General features: G+C 44.1%; 1 protein-coding gene and 1 long non-coding RNA gene across 3 annotated transcripts in view; one reads left to right on the top strand and one right to left on the bottom strand.

The window, feature by feature from the left end:
• LOC139034357 (uncharacterized) overlaps positions 1 to 13,298 on the bottom strand; it is a 29,586-nt gene extending 16,288 nt beyond the window's left edge. The window contains exons 1-2 of the long non-coding RNA XR_011486805.1: positions 13,098 to 13,298; positions 12,045 to 12,083 (exon numbers count right to left, since the gene is read on the bottom strand). This is a non-coding gene — a long non-coding RNA (uncharacterized lncRNA). The remainder of the gene's footprint in view (positions 1 to 12,044; positions 12,084 to 13,097) is intronic.
• TNFAIP8 (TNF alpha induced protein 8) overlaps positions 12,665 to 25,469 on the top strand; it is a 136,247-nt gene continuing 123,442 nt past the window's right edge. Inside the window, exons 1-2 of one of the 2 annotated variants that reach the window (XM_070465138.1) lie at positions 12,665 to 12,779; positions 23,180 to 23,372. In XM_070465138.1, the coding sequence (XP_070321239.1) occupies position 23,372 (1 nt within the window). In that variant the 5' untranslated portion in view covers positions 12,665 to 12,779; positions 23,180 to 23,371. The remainder of the gene's footprint in view (positions 12,780 to 23,179; positions 23,373 to 25,469) is intronic. The other variant, XM_020871555.2, reaches the window with a different exon arrangement.

Here is a 25,469-nt window from a genome sequence, read left to right as displayed (position 1 = left end):
CCACAATCCAAAGAACAGCTAGATAAGAAGTATATGTATATTATATAGGGAAAATTGAATGCTCCTAATACAAAGAGAATTTTAAAATGATAAGCAAATAATGGAAAAATAACCACACCAAGCACAAATACTTTCATCCTCACTAAGAGTTAAGAATGTTAAGGAAAAAAAACTATGTGATACCACTGTTCATCCATCAAATTAGTATAAAGTCAAAACAGTGGCTTCAGTTTGGTGAAGATGCAAGGAAGTGAGCACAGTGAAACATTGCTGGCAGAACTAAGCTGCTACAGAGTCATGATATATTAAGACTGAAAAACATACCTTCACTGAGCAATCTTTTGAGAGATTATCCTTTACAATAAAAATACCTATGCATAAAAATATATGTATACAGATGTTTATTGAGACATCAAGTGGAGCAAGAAAACTGGAAATTAAATGTTAATTCATGGGTAAATTGTGGCATAAATTTTGGTAATCCATACAACAGAATATTCTCTCTGCTCAAAAAATTGTTAGAACTGTATCTGTTCATCTGAAAAAAAGTTGGTGAGAAAAAAATTTCAAAGTAAAAGGTGTTATATCCTATGTTGTTTCAGACTTTTTTAGTCTTTAGTTTTAGTATGTATTATAGGGACATAGAAATATGTATGGAAGAATGCATGTGAAGCAAGACTCTAACATGGAAGGAAGAAGGAGATAATACTTTTCTAAATGCCTTTAAACCCTGCTTGGTAACATGATAGCAGAAAGAGTTGTGTATGTGTTGGTGAAGGAAAGCTGTATTTTCATACCAGATAGGACTTTGATAACTGATTTTGTTGAGTGAAGTGGTCTTGTGTTAGGAATATTCCTCTTTGAATTGTTGAAAGATATTTTTGGTGCTTGAGGTTACTTTAGTAGAAAGGTTACAATGTTCTCCTTTAGAGTACTTGAAAAAAGTTGAATATAGATTACTTAAATGTACCTGTCAGCCTTAAAAATGGGCATGGCTTTTGCTAGTTATTTTCAAAGCTAAACGTTTGGAGTTTTTCATGACTTTTTTTCCCCCTTCTGCTTGCTTGGTTGTCGCCTGAACATCTGTGGTCTATAATTCAGGGAGCTAATGCACAGTTGGAGTATGACATTATTTCACAAGGTTCCTTAGAACAGGAAAAGTTTCTTAATGTTCTCTCACTGCAAATAGGATGGGAGATAGAAAAATTTGGTGTTACAACCCGTTTCTTTCCACAGTGGGAATGCCCTACCGTGTGTCATGCTAAGTCACTTCAGTCATTTCTAACTCTTTTCGACCCTTGTGTGTGTGTGTGTGTGTGTGTTAGTCACTCAGTCGTGTCTGACTCTTTGTGACCCCATGGCCTGTAGCCCACCAGGTTCCTCTGTCCATGGAATTCTCCAGGCAAGAATACTGGAGTGGGTTACCATTTCCTTCATTTGCAACCCTTTCTCCTGTACAATTGATTGCTCGGTGTGTAGGTATGACCTTTGTAACAGAATCTAAGCAGTACAATGTTATCATCCCAGGATATGTGTTTTTAAAGTTTTAAAATCTATATTCCTCCCACATGCAAAATGCTCATCCCCCCACCGATAAACTCCGCAGTGTTTTTATCCTGTTATTGCATCAGGGGTAGGCTTTTGAACCCCAAGGTCTCATCTAAATCAGGTTCAGGTATATATGTGGCTCCTTACATGAGTTTCCTTAAGTATAGTACTTCTCAGTTTAAAGACCCATGAAGTAATAAGGCAAGTTACAGGCCTCCTGCCTGTGAAACATACAATGGTAAGACAGAGAGAGTAGCCATCTCCCATTCTAAAAGATGAGAAGTAACAGACATATGATGCTCTCTGGTCCAGAAGGATTCTGAAATTTAGGTGGGTACCTGTCACCAATTTCTTAAGTAATCCTGTCCCCTGCACGTATTTCTCCAGAGCTCTTGGCTCCACCTTCTGGGCTGGTTTTTTTCCCCTACCTCTAAGTTATTCTTGCCACCTCTTCTTACTATCTTTTGCTTCTGTTAGGTCCATAATATTTCTGTCCTTTATTGTGCTCATCTTTGCATGAAATGTTCCCTTGGTATGTCTAATTTTCTTGAAGAGATCTCTCGTCTTTTCCCATTCTGTTGTTTTCCTCTATTTCTTTGCATTGATCGCTGAGGAGGGCTTTCTTACCTTTCCTTGCTATTCTTTGGAACTCTGCATTCAAATTTGTATATCTTTCCTTTTCTCGTTTGCCTTTTGCTTCTCTTCTTTTCTCAGCTGTTTGTAACACTTCCTCAGACAACCATTTTGCCTTCTTTTTCTTGGGGATGGTCTTGATCACTGCCTCCTGTACAATGTCACAAACCTCTATCCATAGTTCTTCAGGCACTCTATCAGATCTAATCCCTTGAATCTGTTTGTCACTTCCACTGTATAATTGTAAGGGATTTGATTTAGGTCATACCTGAATGGTCTAGTGGTTTCCCTTACTTTCTTCAGTTTAAGTCTGAATTTGGCAATAAGGAGTTCATGATATGAGCCACACTTGGCTCTCGGTCTTCTTTTTGCTGACTGTAGAGAGCTTCTCCATCTTTGACTGCAAAGAATATAATCAATCTGATTTTAGTATTGACCATCTGGTACTATCCATGTGTTGTTGGAAGAGGGTGTTTGCTATGACCAGTATGTTCTATTGGCAAAACTCTATTAGCATTTGCCCTGCTTCATTCTGTACTCCAAGACCAAATTTGTCTGTTACTCCAGGTATTTTTTGAGTTCCCACTTTTGCATTCCAGTTCCCTATGATGAAAAGGACATCTTTTTTGGGTGTTCTAGAAGGTCTTATAGGTCTTCATAGAACGCTCAACTTCAGCTTCTTCAGCATTACTGGTTGGGGCATAGACTTGGATTACTGTGATATTGAATGGTTTGCCTTAGAAATGAACAAAGATCATCCTGTCATTTTTCAGATTGCATCCAAGTACCACATTTTGGACTCTTGTTGACTATGATGGCTACTCCATTTCTTCTAAGGGATTCTTGCCCACAGTAGTAGATATAATGGTCATCTGATTAAAATTCACCCATTCCAGTCCATTTTAGTTCACTGATTCCTAAAATGTCTATGTTCACGCTTGCCATCTCCTGTTTGACCACTTCCAATTTGCCTTCATGGACCTAACATTCCAGGTTCCTATGCAATATTGGTCTTTACAGCATTGAACTTTACTTCCATCACGCGTCACATCCACAACTGGGTGCTATTTTTGCTTTGGCTCCATCTCTTCATTCTTTCTGGAGTTCTCTCTCCACTCTTCTCCAGTAGCTTATTGGGCACCTACTGACCTGGGGAGTTCATCTTTCAGTGTCATACCTTTTTGCCTTTTCATACTGTTCATTGTGTTCTCAAGGTAGGAATGCTGAAATGGTTTGCCATTCCCTTCTCCCATGGACCACATTTTGTCAGAGCTCTACACCATTACCTGTCCATCTTGGGTGGCTCTGCACTTTTGCATGACTCATAGTTTCATTGAGCTAGACAAGGCTGTAGTCGTGTGATCAGTTTGGTTAGTTTTCTGTGACTGTGGTTTTCTCTGTCTGCCCTCTGATGGATAAGAATAAGAGGCTTGTGGAAGCTTCTTGATGGGAGAGACTGACTGAAAGGGAAACTGGGTCTTGTTCTGATGGGCGGGGCCGTGCTCAGTAAATTTTTAATTTTCTGTTGATGGGTGGGGCTGTGTTCCCTCCCTGTTGCTTGACCTGAGGCCAAACTATGGTGGAGGTGATGAAGATAATGGCAACTTCCTTCAAAAGGTCCCATGCACACACTGCTTCCCTCAGTGTCTCTGACTCTGAAGCAGGCCACCCCTGACCCATGCCTCCACCAGAGACTCCTGGACACTCACAAGCAAGTCTGGGTCAGTTTCCTGTGAGGGTCACTGCTCCTTTCTCCTGGGTCCTGGTGCTTACAAGGTTTTGTCTGTGCGCGCCAAGAGTCTGTTTCCCCAGGCCTGTGTAAGTTCTGGTGGTTCTGTGGTGAGGTTAATGGCGACCTCCTCCAAAAGGGCTATGCCATACCCAGGTTTGCACCCGGAGCCCCTGTGGCAGGCCACTGCTGACCCGTACCTCCTCAGGAGACGCTCAGACACAGTTCTGGCTCGGTCTCTCTGAGCTGGGCATGCCTTTTGTGCCCTTCCCAGGGCTGAGCAGCTCAGGCGGCCAGGTGCTTCGCAAGCACACTGTGCCAGGTGGACCCTGCGTCTTAATCACCTCCCTGGTCCTGGCCGCTCGGCTGCGGTCTCAGGTGTGCTGTGAGTCTCCTCTGGAGAGCTGATCTCAGGCTGCGGCCCTTCTGGTGGGTGTCAACCATCCGTGATCTCTGGATGACGTGTGTAGAAGCTGGGAGCCTGCTCACGTTTGCTGGAAGGTGCCTTCTCTAGGACTGAGATTGTAGTAGCCCCCTTGCCTTCCGGCTCTGGCTGTCGCAAGCCTGCCTCTCTGCCTCTGGGCGGGGAGGGGCTGGTATGCAGCTGGCTGGCTCTCCTTTGGCATCCACTCAATCCTTTGTTCTGTGAGCAGACCAGGCTGCGCCTTAGGTTTTTAGGTTAGAGCCTTTTGCGGAAAAGTTCTCTTTTCTGCAGTTGCGGTTAGGCGTGTATTCTGTGGTTTTTTGTTTTGTTTTTTTTTTCTCCCCTGGTTATGTTGCCCTCTGAGATTACAAAACTGCCCACAGAGCCACCTGTTAAAGGGTTTCCTACTGTGTGGAAACTTCTCCTTCACGACACCTCCCCAGGACAGGTCTCTGTCCCTAACTCATTTCTCTCTCTTTTTGTCTTTTATATTTTGTCCTACCTCCTTTTGAAGAGAATGGGGTGCCTTTCTGGGTGTCTGGTATCCTCTGCCAGTGTTCAGAAGTTGTTTTATGGAAGTTGCTCAGCATTCAAATGACCTTTTGATGAATTTTGGGGGGGGAGAAAGTGGTCTCCCCATCCTATTCCTCCTCCATCTTGAAGCAGCAAGCAAGAATACACAGAAGAACTGTACAAAAAAGATCTTCACGACCCAGATAATCACGATGGTGTGATCACTCAACTGGAGACAGACATCCTGGAATGTGAAGTCAAGTGGGCCTTAGGAAGCATCACTACGAACAAAGCTAGTGGAGGTGATGGAATTCTAGTTGAGCTATTTCAAATCTTAAAAGATGATGCTGTGAAAGTGCTGCACTCAAGATGCCAGGAAATCTGGAAAACTCAGCAGTGGCCACAGGACTGGAAAAGGTCAGTTTTCATTCCAATCCCAATGAAAGGCAATGCCGAAGAATGTTCAAACTACTGCACAATTGCACTCATCTCACATGCTAGCAAAGTAATGTGCAAAATTCTCCAAGCCAGGCTTCAACAGTACGTGAACCGTGAACTTCCAGATGATCAAGCTGGATTTAGAAAAAGCGGAGGAACCAGAGATCAAATTGCCAACATCCTCTGGGTCATCAAAAAAGCAAGAGAGTTCCAGAAAAACATCTATTTCTGCTTTATTGACTATGCCAAAGCCTTTGATTGTGTGGATCACAACAAACTGTGGAAAATTCTGAAAGAGATGGGAATACCAGACCACCTGACCTGCCTCCTCATAAATCTGTATGCTGGTCAAGAAGCAACAGTTAGAACGGGACATGCAACAACAGACTGGCTTCAAATTGCTTAAAGGAGTACATCAAGGCTGTATGTTGTCACCCTGCTCATTTAACTTCTCTGCAGAGTATATCATGCAAAATGCCAGGCTAAATGAAGCACAAGCTGGAATCGAGATTGCTGGGAGAAATATCAATAACCTCAGATACACAGATGACACCACCCTTATGGCAGAAAGTAAGAAAGAACTGAAGATCCTCTTGATGAAAGTGAAAGAGGAGAGTAAAAAAGTTGGCTTAAAACTCAACATTAAGAAAACTAAGATCATGGCATCCAGTCCCATCACTTCTTGGCAAATAGATGAGGAAACAATGGAAACAGTGAGAGACTTTATTTTTGGGGGCTCCAAAATCACTGCAGATGGTGACTGCAGCCATAAATTTAAAAGATGCGTGCTCCTTGGAAGAAAAGCTATGATCAACCTAAACAGCATATTAAAAAGCAGAGACATTCCTTTCCCAGCAAAGGTCTGTCTAGTCAAAGCTTTGGTTTTTCCAGTAGTCATGTATGAATGTGAGAGTTGGACTATAAAGAAAGCTGAGCGCCGAAGAATTGATGATTTTGGACAGTGGTGTTGGAGAAGACTCTTGAGAGTCCCTTGGACAGCAAGGAGATCCAACCAGTCCATCCTAAAGGAAATCAGTCCTGAATATTCATTGGAGGGATCGATGCTGAAGCTGAAACTCGAATACTTTGGCCACTTGATGTGAAGAACTGACTCTTTGGAAAAGATCCTGATGCTGGGAAAGATTGAAGGTGGGAGAAGGGATGACAGAGGATGAGATGGTTGGATGGCATTACCAACTCGATGGACATGAGTTTGAGCAAGCTCCAGGAGTTGGTGATGGACAGGGAAGCCTGGCGTGCTGTAGTCCATGGGGTCACAAAGAGTTGGACACGACAGAACTGAACTGAAGTTATTCTTTTTCTAAAAAAGTGGCTCATGTTTTTAACTGTAGTTTTCTCACCCTATTTTCCTGGCTAGAAAAGTTTGAGCATGCAAAGACCTCTTTACATTTTTTACTGTTCCTGTCCCTTATGGTTCAGTCTAGTTACATTGCTTTTTAAAATGTTGTGGTTTCCTTGTTTTTATATTATAATAGTATTAAATTATAATCCATTCATTGGATAAAAGCCACATCCATATTTTATTTCTGATACAAGCTCTACCTTGGGCCCCCTGTGAGGCTGCTGTGTTAAAACTGTTCTGAGTTTCTACTAGGTGTGATATTAAATAATTGTGCTACCCTACCCAATCTGCACCTTGACTCCTATTAGGAAAAATATACTCTACCATACTCATTTCTTTACTGTAACATAACCTGTTACTTTAAGGACAGGTTATGATAAAGCTCTGAAAAGAAATAGAACTGGGAAGAGTTGAAGGAGTAGACAATCAGATAATAATCTTGGAGGATGGTGAATTTATAGCCGTGTTTTGAATCTGGCATGTTACTGATATATTCCCATGAAACTAGTTAAAGCACAGTGGCTGCATAGGTACTTTTGTGGGCTATATTTGAGGTCTATAGCCCATAGGTATGAAGCCTTGCTTCCGTGCTTTTAGCCTGTAGCAAATATTATATGCGTATCTTCTCTCTCCACAACACCTGGAGTGCCCTTCTCTCTGCCTGACCAGCTTGAGTTCATCCTTTTCGACTTGGTTCGATGGAGCCTCTGTGAAATCTCCATTCCCCCAAGGAATGTGAATCATCTCCACTCTCCTCCCAGTGCATACACTTTTATTACACATTTCACGGTGTCATGTAGTTATTTCCTTTTCACTCTGAAAGAGGAGGCTGGTACTGTGTAAGTAGAGTAGATGCTTGAGGCAAGTGAAAAGTACAAGAGAAATCAAAAGATTTTTTGAGACTCTACTACTGTCTGATATTAGTTACTATATCTTCAACTGGGCAGAAGTAAAAATAGAAGGTATGTACGGAGGTATTTCTGGCATGCAGCTCTACTTACAGCTATGTCCACTTTATGTGATTTATAGGGCTTGGGGTCTTTTCTTGGGGGTAGGTGATCTGAGAGGATTCAGTTATTCCAGATACAGCTGTAATTATTTCAAAATATAATTAGCCATTGAATGATGGTCTAGTTATTAGGAGCTTCCTAGATACTGTTTTTGTTTGTTTTGGTTTGGTTTTTTTTTTTTTTTATCAATCCAAATGGAAATATGCAAGTACTAGTTGGAAAAAGAAATGTTCCAAGTATCTTTTGGCCCATGTAAGGTAGAAAAGGTCATTATCTTGTTAATTTCTAAATATCATCACACTATGAAGCAAGGTGGAATCCTATGTCTTTATTCAAGAGAAGCAAGACTGGTTGTTCTTTGATGACAGTGACACACATTTCCTGGAATTGTAGAGATTCCCCCCCAGGTCTCCTAAAGGAAGCCCTGAGGCACTGGTCACTCTACATCGTTTCTACTGTCAGGTCTAGATGGCCCTAGTAAAGAGGTCAGAGAAGGTGGTAGGATCCCTGGTGATATTTAAATTTTATTATTTTAGCATTTTTTAAAATCTTCTGTGGGGAAAGTATAGAAATTGAGAGGTTGAAGATAAAAGAGAATGGATATTCAACAGAATACAGTCTCTGTAAAAATAGAAGGGAGGACTCCTTGGGGACCCTGAAAGCTGATGAATGGGTTTGCTCTGACCCACCAGGATCAGAGGAAAGGAAGTCAAGGTGATTGTGGATGTAAATGGCATCTTTGTTAGCTGGGCTAAGTAGAGAAAATTTTGTATTGATGATCTGTATATTTTCTTTGAAATAGGTAAGATTGTATATCAAGTGTAGGAAGGATTAGGGGTGTGAAAGATGTCTTGAGGAAAGGGATAAAGATTGAACTCCCTTCTTTCCATCAGTGTTGCAAGAGAAAATCCAGCCTGCTTGAGGATTTAACAAATCAGAGATCATAAATCTGCAGAGCATCAGGTTTCATATCTTTTGGTTCTTAAGTAGCACATACGAATATATGGATTGGATAGAAAGATGTGCCAAATAAGAGAAGGAAAGAAGGATGGAGTAAAGCAATGAGAGGCATTAGCAGTGAGTGACTGAGGTGCTGGCTCTTTGGGTTAGGCTGGTAGGAAGGGAAGTCAATAGAAATGCAGGTCTGCAAGAGGTAAAGAAAGCATGTGAAGACCAAGGATGAGAGTCCATAGTAAGGGTGTGGAATGATAAAGAGAAAGACTAAAGAATCTTTACATCTAAATAGAAGTATCCCTGGAGAGTGCTGCTTGAGACACACAGCTTAAGACAAGGGAGACTGAAATGAAGTAATGGTGAAAGTTACTGGGTTGAGGTTACAGACGCCAGGACATCCTGGCTGACCCAGGAATCATGCAGATGGCGCTCCTCCTATCCCACACGGTAGAAGAAGCCAAGCTTCACTGATGCACTGTGCTCTGTCCAAAGTCATCCAGCTTACACAGAGTAGATCCATTTCTAGAACTCTAGGTGGTAACAAATATCACTGCCCATGGACTTTCGGGGACTGTTCCTAATGATTTTAAGGAGTAGGGAAGGCCTGCGAGTGTGTAAACCTTTTTAATCCTAAGAAGACCTGTCTTTGTCCTTTCCTCCACTGGGTGGCATCACCAAAGACAGCCTGCCAACCCAGAAACTCTGTAAATCGACCTAGATTAATCTCCTTCCTTCAGCCCCCACATCCCATCAATCTCCAGGGCCTTGTAAGTGTTGAATCCATCTTTCCATCAACTTAGTTTAAGCATTCAGCGTCTATAATTATTTCCTATTACTGACAAAACAAATTAACACCAATTTAGGAGTTTAAAACAACATACATCTATTACTTTACAGTTTTACATTTCTGGTCAGAACTCCAGTAGTGGGGGGTCTCACCAGGATAAACTCCAAGTGTCAATCGAGCTGAATTCCTTTCTGGAGGCTCTAAGGGAGGATCCATTTCCTTATAGTGTTAGAATGAAATTCCCATTTTTTGTTGTTGTTGGCTGAGGTCCATTCCCAGCTTCTGGAGGCCACCCATATTCCTTGGCTCCTGACCCAGGTCAAGTTCTTCTCATACTTTGACTCTCTCTGACTCATCCATCCTCTTTATGGGAATCATATAATTAGATTAGATCCACCCAAATAATCCAAGATAATCTCCCCATCTCATTCTCTTTAACCTTAATCACACCTGCCAAGTCCTTTTAGCCATGTAAGGTAACATATTCACAGGTTCTGGGGATTCAGGTGGTGACATCTTTTCTGAAATTCGTATTTTGCCTACTGCTATATGCTAGGGCTCCCCTGGTGGCTCAGGCAGTAAAGAATCCGCCTGCAATGCAGGAGACCTGGGTTCAGTCTCTGGGTCGGGAAGATCCCCTGGAGGAGGGCATGGCAACCCACTCCACTATTCTTGCCCGGAGAATACGCATGGACAGAGAAGCCTGGTGGGCTACAGTCCATGGGGTCACAAAGAGACACGACTGAGCTGTATCCTAACTGATCCATCCTTGCAATAACTTCATAAGCAAGTTTTGCAGCTCTGATGTTTTCTACGCTGTTTTCAGAGAAACATTTCTAGAACATTTGATATGTCTCCCATGCTTAAAATCCTTCTGACTTTCTACTTACCAAAGGTCAAATTAATATCCTTCAACTCCTACAGGAAGAAAACACTTAGATTTGGTCTTTTTCTATTGTTTTAGCCTCATTCCAATCTCCACTTCTTCACCAACCCTTCTTAATGCTTGAAAAATGTTTACCATGTCCTTCCTTAGAAGAAGGAAACTCCCATTCCTTTCTCTAAATTGAGCTCAGACATTATCTCCTTCAGAAAAATCTTCCTGACTCTCCCCTCCCCACAGGACCGTGTCTTAAACATCTCTGAACCTTCTGTATATTCCTATTGTGGGCATTAAACCCGAATGTGTTTACTTTCCTGTGTCCCAACCATACTCTGCCACTTACTAAATGTGAAATGTTGGTAGATTATTTTATTTCACTATGCCTCCCTTTTCCTTTGTAAAACTAAGGTAGCTATGTTGTTCAGTTGCTCAGTCACGTCTAACTCTTTGCAACCCCATGGACTGCAGCACACCAGCCTTGCCTGTCCTTCACTATCTCCCGGAATTTGCTCAAACTCATGTTCATTGAATTGATAATGCCATCCAACCATCTCATCCTCTGTCGCACCCTTCTCCTCCTGCCCTCAATATTTTCCAGCATCATGGTCTTTTCCAGTGAGTCAGCTTTTCACATCAGGTGGCCAAAGGATTGGAGCTTCAGCTTCAGCATCAGTCCTTCCAATGAATATTCAGGGTTGATTTCTTTAGGATTGACTGGTTTGATCTCCTTGCTGTCCAAACAATTCTCAAAAGTCTTCTCCAGCACCACAATTTGAAAGCATCAGTTCTTCATCACTCAGCCTTCTTTATGGTTCAACTCTCACATCCATACATGACTACTGGAAAAACCATAACTTTAACTATAGGGACCTTTGTTGGCAAAGTGATGTCTCTGAGAGATGTCTCTGGTTTTTAATATGTTGTCTAGGTTTGTCATAGCTTTTCTTCCAAAAAGCAAGCACCTTTTAATTTCATGGCTGCAGTCACCGTTTGCAGTGATTTTGAAGCTCAAGAAAATAAAGCCTGTCACTGTTTCATTTTTTTCCCCATCTATGTGCCATGAGGTGATGAGACCAGAAGCCATGATTTCAGTTCTTTGAAACTAAGGTAGCTATAGCATCTATAAGTTGTTAATGAGGATTATAACAGTGACCAGCACATACGAAGTTTTGCTAGAGTTACTAATATTTCCAGCCCTCTGTACAGAACCATCATATAGTAGGTGCTTAATGGAGGATGGATTCATCACAGTCCACAGAAGGGCAACATTTGCCCTTGAGAATGACTACCTTGGGTTCAGGGCCCAGAATCTGCCCCATTCTGGTAAATAGCCACTCTTAGACTCTGTCGGGGAGAAGGCAATGGCAACCCACTCCAGTACTCTTGCCTGGAAAATCCCATGGACAGCGGAGCCTGGTAGGCTGCAGTCCATGGGGTCGCGAAGAGTCGGACACGACTGAGCGACTTCACTTTCACTTTTCCCTTTCATACATTGGAGAAGGAAATGGCAACCCACTCCAGTGTTCTTGCCTGGAGAATCCCAAGGACGGCAGAGCCTGGTGGGCTGCCGTCTATGGGGTCTCACGGAGTCGGACACGACTGAAGCGACTTAGCAGCAGCAACAGACTCTGTCCGCAGGGGCAGTCACTGAAGTTCGCAGGGGTGGCTGAGACCAGACTGACTTGCTGGGATCCAATGACCCTTTAACTCTTAAAAAGAAACCTTGCATCCCTCGCGAATGGAAACTTAGGAAATCACTTACGCATCAGCTATCGCCGGGTAGACTTGAGGCCAGTAAAGGCTGAAAAGAAAAGGAAAAAAAAATTAAGGGCAGGCGGGATTTAGGGGCTTATACGGAAAATGATGTCGTCGACGAAGATAACAGCAACAGATACTAGATATTAAATGGGTACTTGTTAGGTGCCTGGCATGAACTCACTTAAGAGACTCAATAGACTTAAAGCCGGTATCTCACTTTCATAGCTGAAGAAACCGAGAGACCTGAAAGATAACTTCTTCTCCTGCGTATCTCCCAAGCCGGTCCTGGCTCCGTGAGCCCAAAGGTCTTGCCTTGCAGCTCAAGTCCAGCTCCTCGGCCACTGTCCAGCCCTCCTCCGCATTTCCCCGAGCCCTGGCCACTCCTGACTCCCAGTGCCAGGCACTACCTCTGAAACCCGGGTTCTCCTCCCCGCCCTGCCCTTAACTCCTCCGCGCACGCTCCGCCCCCGACCTCCGGCTCCTCCTCCTCGGTTAGCTCCGCCCCCAGCCTCCTAAATCCTCCTCCCGCCCCGCCCCTGGCTCTTTAGCACCTCCCCGTGTCCCCGCCCCCTGCCTCTTTTGCCCCGCCCCTGGCCCCTTTTCTCCCGCCGTCTCTGCCCCGCGCTCTGCTGGTGAGTCCGCGGGAGCCCGCGAGCGTTCAAGCGGCTAGGCAGCTCCGCGCGGTCACCTCGCCCAGCTCGCCTCTTAGCGTCCCCGCGCCACCGGGCCCCTCTTCAGAGTAAGTGCCTCCCGGGCGCGCCGGTCCCGCATACACCCTCACAGGACTTCCCCGGCCGCTGGGCTGAGGGGTGCTCCTGGGGGCACGCTTTCAGTTCACAGGGAGTTTCTGAAGTAAATGTGAGTGGGTGTGAGTGAGTGCGTCTGAGCCTGTGTGTGTGTGTGTGTGTGTGTGCAGGCGCGCACAGCTCCGGAAACTCCCCGGAGTTTTTACCCAGTTCCTGTGTCGCCGAGATAATCTGAGACCTCCAGCGGTGAGCCTTTACCGACTCGAGCTGATGACCCCTTAACTTCCACCCTCCTGCCCTGAGCCGCTTACCGTTCCTTCTGCAGATGGGGGCCCCGCTACGTGTCACGCCCTCCTGGTCACAGCTCCTGCTGTTGAAAGGACCGCCTCGGTTATCAGAATGTCCCAGATTGCAGACCGAGATGCTTGCCTGAGATTGTAATCTAACCCTGCATTGTAAAATGGGCAGAGACTGGATTTTGCCTTGAGACCGTTCGGTGGAGACTTCCTTTGAGGAAGAAAATGTGTGTGTGTGTGTGTATGTGTGTGTGTGTGTGTGTGTGCTAGTTCGTGTCTTTGCGTGCTCAGCACCTGATGCAAGAACACTTGAGCGCCTTCAGAACCTGGGCATCTGGTAGGCAAGTCCAAGACCAGGTTGACCAACAGGATTTAGGGGCCAAAAGATCTTCATTGATTCAGTAACACCGTATTGCTAAAGCCAGTTGACTTCCTAAAACACAGCACTGGGTAGGAGGAGCAGTACCTTGAGAGAAGCAAGGGAGGAAGGAGATAGTTGGGTGTTCAATGTTGAAACAACAGAAATCCTTGAGCTACTTAAGACTGATAATTCGACCCATCTATACATAATTTTTCAATGTAGGGTGTATTTCTGCCCTAAAAAACATATTTAATTGATAGCAGGACAGTACTCTAATCCACTTGTAAAATGATTCCTTGGTTGCTGAGGTCCCATCCAATTATAACTGTCTCTGAATTCTTGTGATTCTCGGTTTATTCTTGCCATGCTGTGAAAGTAGAGATGCCCATAAAGTTTTCCCACTTTCTTGATAAGAGTTCATTTATGGGATGCTGGCAGGAAAATGGCATATTGAGTAGAATTATTAACTGAGGCATAAGGAAAACAAAACTATATAGCTAAAGGAAATGACCAGAACAGAGCAGACTTGAAGTTGCCATTGTGCCCCTGGCATATGAAGCTTAGAGCTGATAAATCACTTTAAGTGCTGCTTATCACAGCAGATATTTTTATCCTGGTTTGAATCCTGTGTTACACAAAAGTATTTCCACAGTGTTTTAACTAAGGAAACATTATGCTTTGAAATGTAAACATATGATTCCATCTGTCTTTAAGGAAAGAAATAATTATCACACTTAATTAAACACCTGGAAAGATTTATTGCCACCTTCTAATTAGATATGTTGTGGGGAGTTAAGTCAGCAAGTTATGGTGACACAACTGGCTTTTTTGTAGATTTTTTTGCGAGCGCCAGTTTGCCCCATATATACCACTTGCCTCTGCCACTTCTTGGCTCGGCTTTTGAGTTTATACCTATAATTTGAGTAAATAAAGTTTAAGAAAATGGACTACCACCTATCTCCCTGTGAAATATGGATACCTTAGACGTTGAATGTTTGGTATTAAGGTATTTGCATTGACAGAAATAAGCCTTCTAAGCCATTATATCCATCTAGATTAGCTGCTAATTTAAGAATGATCAATAAAGTACTGAATATAAGAAGGTTCCCCCGAAATGTAGTAATTCTACACAGATGCGCCCTTAAATTTTTTTCTTTAAAGGAGACTTTAATCTTAGTGCCTTGTGTTCTGTGTAAATCTAGTGAGAAAAGGGGTGGCGTGAGCTAGAAAATCTACTTATCTTTGTTGTCTCAATTTTCTCTTTCTATGTTACTGGATATAGTCTTCCTCTGTGTAGTGAGTGCTGTGGACAGGCTATTCTGGGAGCCCTACAGAATGGCAGAAACTGAGGGTGTGCACTCACACTGCAGGGGCCAGGAACAGAGCATTTTATGAGACCTGTTCTCTGCAATTCGTTATTCTGTTGAAATTGGAGGAAAGGGTGTGTGGAGAGAAATGATTGCATCCCAACAGTACCCATTAGGAAATGCTATGTGGGGGGAGGAGCAGTTTCTGGGTGGTTTATGACTTAGGGAACTTCGAATAGGAGATCCTTGAAGCTGAGACTGCCTTAATGCCAGGCATTCGAGAGACCTCATAGTTGGTTGATTAAATTAATCCTCGTCTGCTTGGATCAGCCCTTTGGAATGAACACATTTCCTTCTTGGAGATTTCGTTTGTCCTCAGTCAGAATTTAGCTTTGCTTCCACACCTTGCAGAAGAGTCCATTCTCTACCCCCTCTGTTTTTGCATGGTACAAATTGAGGGGGTTGAGCATGGGGTGACCTCTCGGAGGCAGGGGAGGGTGGGTGATAGTAGATAAAGGCCACCTGTTTTCTCATGGAGATGGAAGGAGCATTAGTGCAACCCCAGTGCCATGGACACTGACCCAGAGGCCAACCTGGATAAATGGCGAGAGCCTCCCGCAGTTTGGCATTCACAGAATCGGCTCCACTGCAGAGTGTAAGAGAAGGCACTGTGTGGTGCCAGATAAACTTCTGTCACCTCAACTTGCCTCATGCTGCCCACATCCTGCCTTTAATACCAAATGCACACAGTAAGAACTCAGCAAACACCAAAAAGGAGCTTTTAACACCTCAGCCTTCATGTCTCCCTGTGAGAGAGAAACAGTTTACTTCCTGCTCCCCGAACCCCCCCACCCCACCCGTCCTAGTTTTGATAACTTTGGCCTAGGGGTCTGAGCCAGTTGTAGTTTCTAGACTTCTGTCCATCAGTGGGTCTTCCCAATAGCTAAAAATGGATAAGTCGTTAAGGGTAAAAAAGAAAAAGAATCAGTGAACCTTGCTGCAAAATGTAAATGAGATTAAGTAGTACCAGTGAATGTCAATTTGAATTCTGCATTTTGGCCTTAAGAGGAGGAAATGAGGGGCCAGTAGTGCATAGATGATTCTAGAATGAGAGGCAAGTGGCACCTTAGGGACCACCTGGCCCATGAGTCTTAGATTGCAGCACTGGCCCTTATACAAGTTGAGAGGCGCATCCCCTCCATCCGGCTTGCCAGGGCTCCATTCATTCAGGCAGCAGGTATTATTGAGCTCCTACTGTGTGAATGGCACTGTGCAACCGTCTTATGTTCCCACCAGGGCTTGGGATCCAAGATGACCGGTGACACGCACACAAATATTTGAACAGGTCCCTGAAGGTAAATTGATAGTGCAAAGATGGGTTCACAATTCTGAGTTTCACAAAGCAAAGTTAAGGCACTTCCTTAGCACAGTAGATGAACCATTTTCAAAATATTTTCTCAATAATAAGAAGCTGAAATAAGCATCTTACTTCTGATGTCTATTTCAAATGACCAGAGGCATAATTGCAGTAAACCTGAGTCCACAGGTTTTGTTTTCTTGGTCTTGCATGTGAAGCATGGAAGTTACCTGAGAAACTTGTTTTAAAGTGTCACATGCTCCACAATAATCAAACAACATCCACCCATCCTTTTAGAGAGCCGTTGCTTTTTCTCTGGAAACAAGTGTTTTTGGTTCGGAAACAAGTGTTTTTGGTTCGGAACCAAGGTAGCGAAGATTCACTGTGTGTGTGTGTGTGCTCTCAGTTATGTCCAACTCTTCGCAGTCCGGTGGACTCTAGCTCTCCGAGCTCCTCTGTCCATGGGATTTCCCAGGCAAGGATACTGAAGTGGGTTGCTATTTCCTTCTCCAGGGGATCTTCCCAACCCAGGGATCTAATGCTTGTCTACCTGCATCTCCTGCATTGCAGATGGATTCTTTACTGCTGAGCCACCAGAGCCAGCTGCAAAGCTGGGTGGACATCACTAAGTTTGTTTTCCCAGGATTTTTTTTTTTTTTTTTGGCCACCCGCAAGGCTTGTGGGATCTTAGTTCCCTGATCAGGGATCAAACCCGAGCCCTCAGCAGTGAAAGTGCCCAGTCCTAACCACTGGGTCACAAGGGAATTTCTGTATTGTGCTTTTTTACATAGAATAAGATGGGTGATTGTTCTCTTGCTGGTCAAACATGAAGATATTTCACTCGAGGTGACTGAGTGGTAGGCATGCAGCCATCTTCTACACCAAAAAGAAATAAAAAAATGGGTGAGAGATCACTGGAATGGGCCTTCCCTGGATCAACCCAAGCTAACTTATAAATACACTGGAGTTTCTTTCTTTAATAACAGAGTATGGAATTAAGTCCACATTTCCACTTGTCATTTCCTTAACATTGGGAATTAAGATGACTTCTAGTTTAGTCAAAAAGTGATTGGTTCACAGGATACTGATGGAATCAGCTGTTCATATCGGCTACTACTGGCTGAGTAACTTGGGATAATCTACTTAAGCTTTGAACCCATTGCTTTATCTAGAAAGTGGGGATATATATTTCTACTACAGAATTGTTGTCAGTTAAGCAGGATATTCCTCTCTTTATATCCAATGTGCCAAAGCAAGTGGTCAACTTTGTTGGATTGGCCAAATTACTCTCATTTCAAGATGATGGTGTTAGTACATAGTGGGGCAGAGAGGAAGAGTGGTGACTTGTGCCACATGTGCTTTTAACATGAACTTTCCTTTTTTGCCTCTGATGATGCCAGAGAAGCCCAGAGAAGAACAGGCATGTAGCACAGCTTCACTGATTCTTGGGCTTCCCAGGCGGCAAAGTGGTAAAGAATCCACCTGCTAATGCAGGAGATATAAGAGACTTGGGTTCCATCCCTGAGTGGGGAAGATCCCCTGGAGTAGGAAATGGCAACCCATTCCAGTATTCTTGCCTGGAAAATCCCGTGGACTAAGGAGCCTGGTGGGCTACAGTCCATAGTCACAAAGAGTCAGACACAACTAAGCATGCATGCAGTGATTCCCAGCTGCAGGACCATGTGATTATATAGGCAAATCTTGCTGCTGCTGCTGGAGATAAATGAACCAGAGCAAGGCACCTGGGTTTTATGTGTCTGGGCAGAAGAGCCGTGGTATCCAGTAACCCTTCCTGTACATGAGGGAAATTTTTAAAAGATTTGTTACAGTTCATTTGTGAGCAATGGGTTGCCCTTTCACCTGTGGGGGCTCTTATTTGAAACAGGTAATGGATGAAACCAGATATTCCAAGCCAGACAGGAAATGATGTCTCTGCTGCCCTTGGTGTCTCAAAGTTGCCTCGGCTGTCCTCAGGGAAAGTTGTGAGAGTTCTCAGCTGTAGAAAGCAGGGACGCTACCTCCAGGGCTGTCCCCTGGAGCTAACTCTCCCGGGATCACAGCACTCTGCAGGGCACACAGGACACCGTGAACATTTGAAGGGAGCCACCTGGCCAATACCTTGTTTAAGCCTGATTCTTATTCCTTCAAGCCAAATGCACCTAGTTCAAGCCTTCTCCACTCCTGACTGTTATTTTATTTCAATAAATGAGTTCCTTGGGTCTTCCCTGGCGTTTCAGTGGTTAAGACCCTGTGCTTCCAACGAAGGGGGCACAGGTTTAATCCCGGGTCAGGGAACTGGATCCCATGTGTTGTGTGATGTAACCCCCCCAAAAAAACGTTCCTTAAAACATGACTTATAAATGGCATCATCAACTCAATGGACACAAATCTGAGCAAATTCTGGGAAACAGGGAAGGACAGGGAAGCCTGGCGTGCTGCAGTCCATGGGGTCGCAAAGAGTTAGACCCAACCGACTGACTGAACAGCAGCAAATAACATCACTGTCAACCAAAGTGAAAGAGACAGAGGTTGTGTGTGCGCTTGTGGAGCCCTCACTGTCCTCATCTTTTCCCATCTCCGGCTTCCTGAATTGTGTGTAGGCTCTGTCATACACACATAGATGGGAACAAGGGAATTTTATAGAAATGCAACAGGGGAATTCTATAGAAATGCTACTGTCCTCTGAGAAAAAATGCCGGTCCAGTGTTGGCCAGAGGTTGCAAAGTTCAGAACAATCTTTGATGACTCGGACCTTTAAGAAATAAATCCAATACCTGATTCCATCCCTCTGTGATCAGCAAAAAACTCCTTTTCCCTTCCCCCTTCTTCTCTCTTTAAAAAGATGAAGTAGTTTTCTGGGAAATGGCTGGTGTTTGTTTCAATACTATCCCCGCCCTGGAAGGGTAGAGCAGTCCAGACTCAGTGATGAAATTCTGTCTGCCTTAGTGCAGAGATAGGCCCCGGTGACTCACAGAATATACCTGGGAGAGGTGGTGAACTCAGACCTCTCCTGGCCTTCAGCGATGGCCTCTGTGTAGCCGTTTTGCTCCTTTGCTTTTTATGGCCTGGAACACATGAAGGTTCTTGAAAAAGCCGCTGCTCTTCTTGTTCAGGTGAGAGACTCTGTGTTGATAAGGAACTTCCTGGGTCCCTGCCCTCGGTGCCCTGAGTGGGCTGACTTGAGGATGCGACTAAATGAGCAGCCACAGAGGTGATCTCTCAAATGAAACTTTGAATTTGTCCCACATGTTGCCCTATTTTAGGGTTATCTGGGGGCATAGCTCTCAAAATGACTGCAAATTAGAATCATCTGGGAAGCCTGATCCAAAAGGTGCAGATTCCTGGGCCCTACCTACTGTGTTATCACAAAGTGGTGCCTGGGAATCTGCATTCCTAACAAACCTCACAGCCCTCCCACCCTATCCCCAGGGACTGACGCCCAGCCAATTGAAAACCCCTAGTCTGGGAGAATAGTTTTAATGTCCTGGTCTCTAAAGATAATTCATTCAGCAGGTATCTGTAGGTGTTCTGTGTTTTTTGGCTGTTGAATGTGCAAATCTCTTGAAAGTAATAGAGTAGCTTTAAAGTTTAAAGATGATTGACAGGAGCATGCCTCAAATGAACACCTGTGTACCCATCCTAAGAAATAACGAAGTTTAGATAAGTAGATCCTCCCCGGGTTGAAAAATGTTGACCAACAGCCGGGTCAGGAACAAAAAATAACAACCAAAACCACTTGTGGCGTCCCGCAAATAGACTCAGGAATTGAAAGCCATGAAAGAGGGCTACCAGGGAGCCTGCCCCGTGTACATTTGTTCACAATCTAGATTTCGAATCACTGGCAGTGCTGACCTCATCCCTTAGTGTGCTGCTGACTTGATACCTCATGTCTCTTTGATCACTGACCTGGGTGAGCGGGACCTGTTGGGAGGAGCCCCAGGCTCAAGACTCTTGAGTTGCCAAGTGGCCTGTTTTCTCTTCCTTGTGTCTACGCCTCTTTCCAGAGGTCCTGGCACCTCCAGGCATCGATCCTGTTCTGAAGGTGCCCTTCTCATGTTGTAATTGGTGAGCAGTAGAAAATGGAGAACAGTTTTCTTTCTAATGGTCTTGCTTCTAACTTCCTCCTCCCTCTCCCCTCCTCCACTTCCTCTTCCTTTTCTTCTTCCTCCTCCCCCTTTTGCTTTATTTTGCATTTCGAGTTGTGTCAGTACTTGAGACTTTCTTCCCTATTTCTAAATTCTGGTCAGTTTTTAATTGATCGTTCTGATAGCGGCCTAGAATAATAATGGTCTGAAGAATAATGGTCTCCATTATTCTTAGAAAATTGCTCTCCATTTTCTCCTGCTCACCAATTACAACATGAGAAGGGCACCTTCGGAACAGGATCGATGCCTGGAGGTGCCAAGGACCTCTGGACAGAGGAGTAGACAGAATAACAATGGTCTGCTACTGATGATTGTTGTTTAATCGCTCAGTCGTGTCTGACACTTTGTAATCTCCGTGGACTGTAGCCGGCCAGGCTCCTATGCTTGTGGGCTTTTCCAAGGAAGAATACTGCAGTGGGTTACCATTTCCTTCTCCAGGGGATCTTCCCAACCCAGGGATCGAACCCAAATCTACTGCACTGGTAGGCAGATTCGTTACCGCTGAGCCACCGGGGAAGCCCACTACTGATGATACATAAAACTGATTTTCGTAGAACCACGATTTTTTTCTCTAGGTTTAAATATCTGACTAGGGACCCACAAGTATGGATGATTTGAGTCTTGCCTAAGGCTTCCCCTCTAGCCAGCCATCCTCTGGGTTTGCTGCACCAGGGGCTTTCCAGCCTCACAATTTGAGAAACGGGACAGATGGAGGAGGCTGGGCAGTGACTTGCAGAGACAGACCACAGGGCAGAGAGTGAATCACCATGGTCTTCCTGGTGCATACCTGGGCTCTGAGTTCCTTATAAACATGTCTACCTGAAAGTTTACCCTTCGGTCAGTCTTTGTAAGTTCTGTTCCCTTTTGTGGTTTCCCTAGTATTTGTATATTCATGATAATAAATAGTATACTAGATCCCTGTAACAGTTTCCTGGGGCTATCATAACAACATACTGCAGACGGCGTGGCTTTTAGAAATTTATTATTTCTCACAGTTAATAGAAATTTAGAAATTTCTATTTATTAGAAATTTATTTCTCACAGTTCTGGAGGCTGGAAAACCAAGATCAAGTTGTTGACAGGTGTGATTTCTCCCGAGGCTTCTCTCCTAGGTTTGAAGGTGATCACCTTCTTCTTGTTTCTTTACATGGTCTTTTCTCAGTGTGCATGCATCTGTGGTCTCTTTCTCTTTATAAGGACAGCATTCATGTTGGATTAGAGTCCTACCCTTTTGACCTCATTTAACCTTTATTACTTTTTAAAAGGCCCTCTCTCACCCTGGGGTTAGGGCTTCACCATATGAATTTGGGGGGAGGGGGCAGAAGTTTTATCTATAACAATCTCTTTTGTAAAGGTTATTGCAGAGAGTTCCCTGGCAGTCCAGTGGTTAGGACAGGGCACTTTCACTGCAGTGGCCTGGGTTCAATCCCTGATTGAGGAACTAAGGTCCTGAAAGTTATACAGAATGGCCCCCCAAGAAAGTGAGGGGGTATTACAAATAATATCCTTTGTGTTATTATGTGGTTTACATCTACATATAAGTCATACAGCATGGTCAAAAAAAAGGGGGAGGGAGGTATTCCAAATAATAGCCTTTTTGTTATTATCATATGGTTTATGTCTACAGATGTAATCCTCAGAAATCAGTGGTTATTAGTTTTCACTTTAAACAATGATCTTTTGAAGAAATTAAAACAGGGGGAAAAGTTTTTTATATTTATCTACTTATTTGAGGCTCTTCATTCTTTAGTGTAGATCCACTTTCATCACGTATCTTTCAATCCTTCAGCCTTGAGGAACTTCCTTTAATATTACTGCATTCCAGAGCTGCTGGCAACTAATTCTCTCAGGGTTCTTTGTAAATGTGCCCCTCATGTCTGTCTGTCCAAATCTCTTCTTCTTATAAGTACACCAGTGAGATTGCATTAGGGCCACCCAAGAAGACTCAGTACACTTGAATCAAACTTTTTAAAGACCATATCTCCAAATATAGTCCCATTTTGAGGTAGTGGGGGTGAGAAATTCAATATATGAAAGTGAAAATCTCTCTAGTTTTAGTGGAACCACGATTTTTTTCCTCTGACCAGGGACCCACAAGTGTGAATGATTTGAGTCTTGCTTCAGCCTTCCTCTCTAGCCAGCCATCCTCCAGGTTTGCTGCCCTTGAGTCCGGCACATCGGGGGTTTTCCAGCCTCACAATTTGGGAAAAGAGGCAGATAGAGGAGGTTGAGACAGAGACAGACCACAGGGGGCACAATTTATCCCATACCAATTAGGATGGGGTGGGGGTGGGGGCACAATTCAGCCCATAATTAGAATGCTTTAGGCAGCAGGTAACAGTAGTTTGAGCAGTAAAGACATTCAATTATCTTATGTGACGTGTACCAACCCAGAGTTGGTGCCTCAAGCCTCAACCCAGTGCCTCAAGCTGTATCATCAGGAACCAGGTTCCATCCATCCTTCTCTTCTCCCATTCTTAGTATGTTATGTTTTTTTAAATTGCAGACCTGCGACCTCATAGACAGAAAATAACTTCTTCTGTGATGGGTATCACAAGTGTCTCCAAACTCATTCAAAGGCGGGAGGAGCTGGTGGATATGGGGGGAGGGATGGACACAGAGAGGGCAGTGATAAATCTGTTCTCCTGTAGTGTCTGTCTTTTTTCTTTTTACTTAGTTATTTATTTTTATTTTGGGGCCAGGCTGGGCCATGCTGCGGAGCCTGTGGGATCTTCCATGTGTGTGTCATTGTTTTGCATGTGTGTGCTCAATTGTGTCCAACTCTTTATGGCCCTATGGACTTCCAGGCTCATCCGTCCATAGGATTTTTCAGGCAAGAATACGGGAGTGGGTTACCGTGTCTTCCTCCAGGGGATCTTCCTGACCTGAGGATTGAACCCATGTCTTCTGTGTCTCCTGCAATGTAGGTGGATTTTTTACCGCTTAAGCCATCCTGACCAGGGATCAAACCTGAAGTTCCTGCATTGGAAGTGTGGAGTCTTAACCACTGGACCACCAGGGAAGTCCCCATCTCTTTTCATCAGAGGATAAATCCTTCCTGAAGCCTCCTCAGGCCTCAGTGGCCAGAACTGAGTCACAGCTGCCACGGAAACTGTGAAAGTAAGTAGTGGATAGTAAGGGAAAAATTTCTACTGTGGGAGGTTGGCAGTACTAATGGGAACAAGGGAGAGAGGCATGATTATTGGGCAGACAAATAATATCTGCATCTGTGCCAGCCCTAGGCTCCCAAGCTCTGGAAGCTCTCTAGCTAAGCCATCACTATTACTGATAATAATAATCCAAGATTTTATTGGAATTAAAATTATCCACCCAGGATGAGTAGCTGGGGAAAAAAAACAAAGCAGAGATGTGGAAGGTATTAATCACACATATATACTTAAGCACTGTTAGTAATGACTTTTTAATGTTGTGGGTTTATAAAAATAGCACCACTTTGGAGACAGTAGGCTGCATTGAAACCCAACAGATGTTCATCAAACAGAGAGTTCTGTATGTTTATAGAAATGTTTACAACCCCAATCCAACAACGGTACTTTTTGAGTACTTACAATGAGGCTGGCACTGTGCTAAATGCTTTATACACATTGTTAAATTCATCTTCCTAACAGACCTATGAGAAAGGAATTGTTGTTAATCTTGACTGAGGCTCTGGGAGGTTAACTGACCTGCCACAGACGCGTGGCTGAGCAGGGAGTCACGCCCTCGGCTTCATCCCATCCTCGGACTCTGAACGGCTGCGGGATATTACCCCTCAATAAAACTGCTCTAGACTCCTCCAGCCAGTCGGAGTCTACAGCACAGTTTATGTCCCATTTTATTCTTCACATTTTAAGATTGAGATAGAATCGACATGTGGTGTTTTTAGTAGTAGAAAGATGAACCTTGAGAGTGTGCTCGACTGGTACTAACTCACCCGGTGACCTTCAACAAGCCACCTCTGTCTCCTCAGCGAGATGCAGGCAAAGACTGAGTCTGCGAGGCCATGTCCAGGCATTTAGGGTCTGTCATTCACAGACCTTTGCCATTGCAGATGATACTAAAGTCCTATGTTTATTTCAGATGTAGTTCACCAATGTATTTCAGAGTAAGGATGTGGAAGTTCAAGATCAATGGTGCTGCGCTTCCCAAATAGAAAATAACATTTATCTCCTCTTTTGTATTGGGAAGAAGTTGGACGATTTCCATAACCCAGGGGAATGTGTGTTTCATTACTGGCTTGTACAGAAGAGTGCCAGTCTGAGATGGGAAATTTGTGCTCAGGTTAGAGAATCTTAGTGTGAGGCAAATTCAGTATAAGCTGGGAAAACTCTTCTTAAATTAATTTTTTTTGGTCTATTTTTGGCTGTGCTGAGTCTTTTGTTGCTTTGCGAGGGCTTTCTCTAGATGCAGCACCTGTAGGCTACTCTTCGTTGCTGTGCACGGGCTTCTCATTGCTGTGACTTCTCTTGTTGCGGAGCCTGGGCTCTAGGTACACAGGCTTCAGTAGTTGTGGCTCACGGGCCCTTGAGTGCGTGCATTTCAGTAGTTGTGACAAATAGGCTTAGTTGCTTCGAGGCATGCAGGATCTTCCCAGGCTAGGGATCGAACTTGTGTCCCCTGCATTGGCAGGTGGATTCTTCTCCACTGTGTCATCCAGAAAGTCCTAGGAAAACTTCTTGATGGTCATTGAGCAGAGACTGCACCTTGCAGAACACTTGGCAGCTGGGAGTTGGTCTCAGCAGATGCAGGGCTAAGTATGCTTCTCATTTGGTACCTCTGATCCAGGGATGCAATGCAATTGCTGCTCCAGGTCCTGTCTGCAGAGTTCAGTGCAGACCTGGGGAGCCCGTGTCTCTTCTCTTAGTCCTGAACTCACTTGCCAAAGCTGTAATAACATCTTGTGTGGGGCAGTTCACTCAAACTTTAGAATGATGTTTAAAGTCTGGGGAAAATTTTTTCTCTCATTTGCTTTTTTAAAATAGACTATTGCTACTAATTTGCATCTAGAGCTGAGTAGGGGAGTAAGGGGTGTGAGGTTCTTCTCTAATTCTGGGAACTCAAAGCTGCCCTACATTGGTATGCTGAATGCTACAAGTTTGAGTCAAGTGATTAATCTTATGTTTGTGAGAAATCAACACCCAACAGTTATTTGCAATTCCAGTTAGGCATCCAAGAGATCGTTTTGAATTGAGCGCACCTTTGAGATATTTTGGAGTA

Source organism: Odocoileus virginianus, chromosome 3 (genome assembly GCF_023699985.2).
Source record: "Odocoileus virginianus isolate 20LAN1187 ecotype Illinois chromosome 3, Ovbor_1.2, whole genome shotgun sequence".
Classification (NCBI taxonomy): domain Eukaryota; kingdom Metazoa; phylum Chordata; class Mammalia; order Artiodactyla; family Cervidae; genus Odocoileus; species Odocoileus virginianus.
Note: the sequence above shows the minus strand (reverse complement) of the source record. Positions and strands in the feature narration are given on the sequence as shown.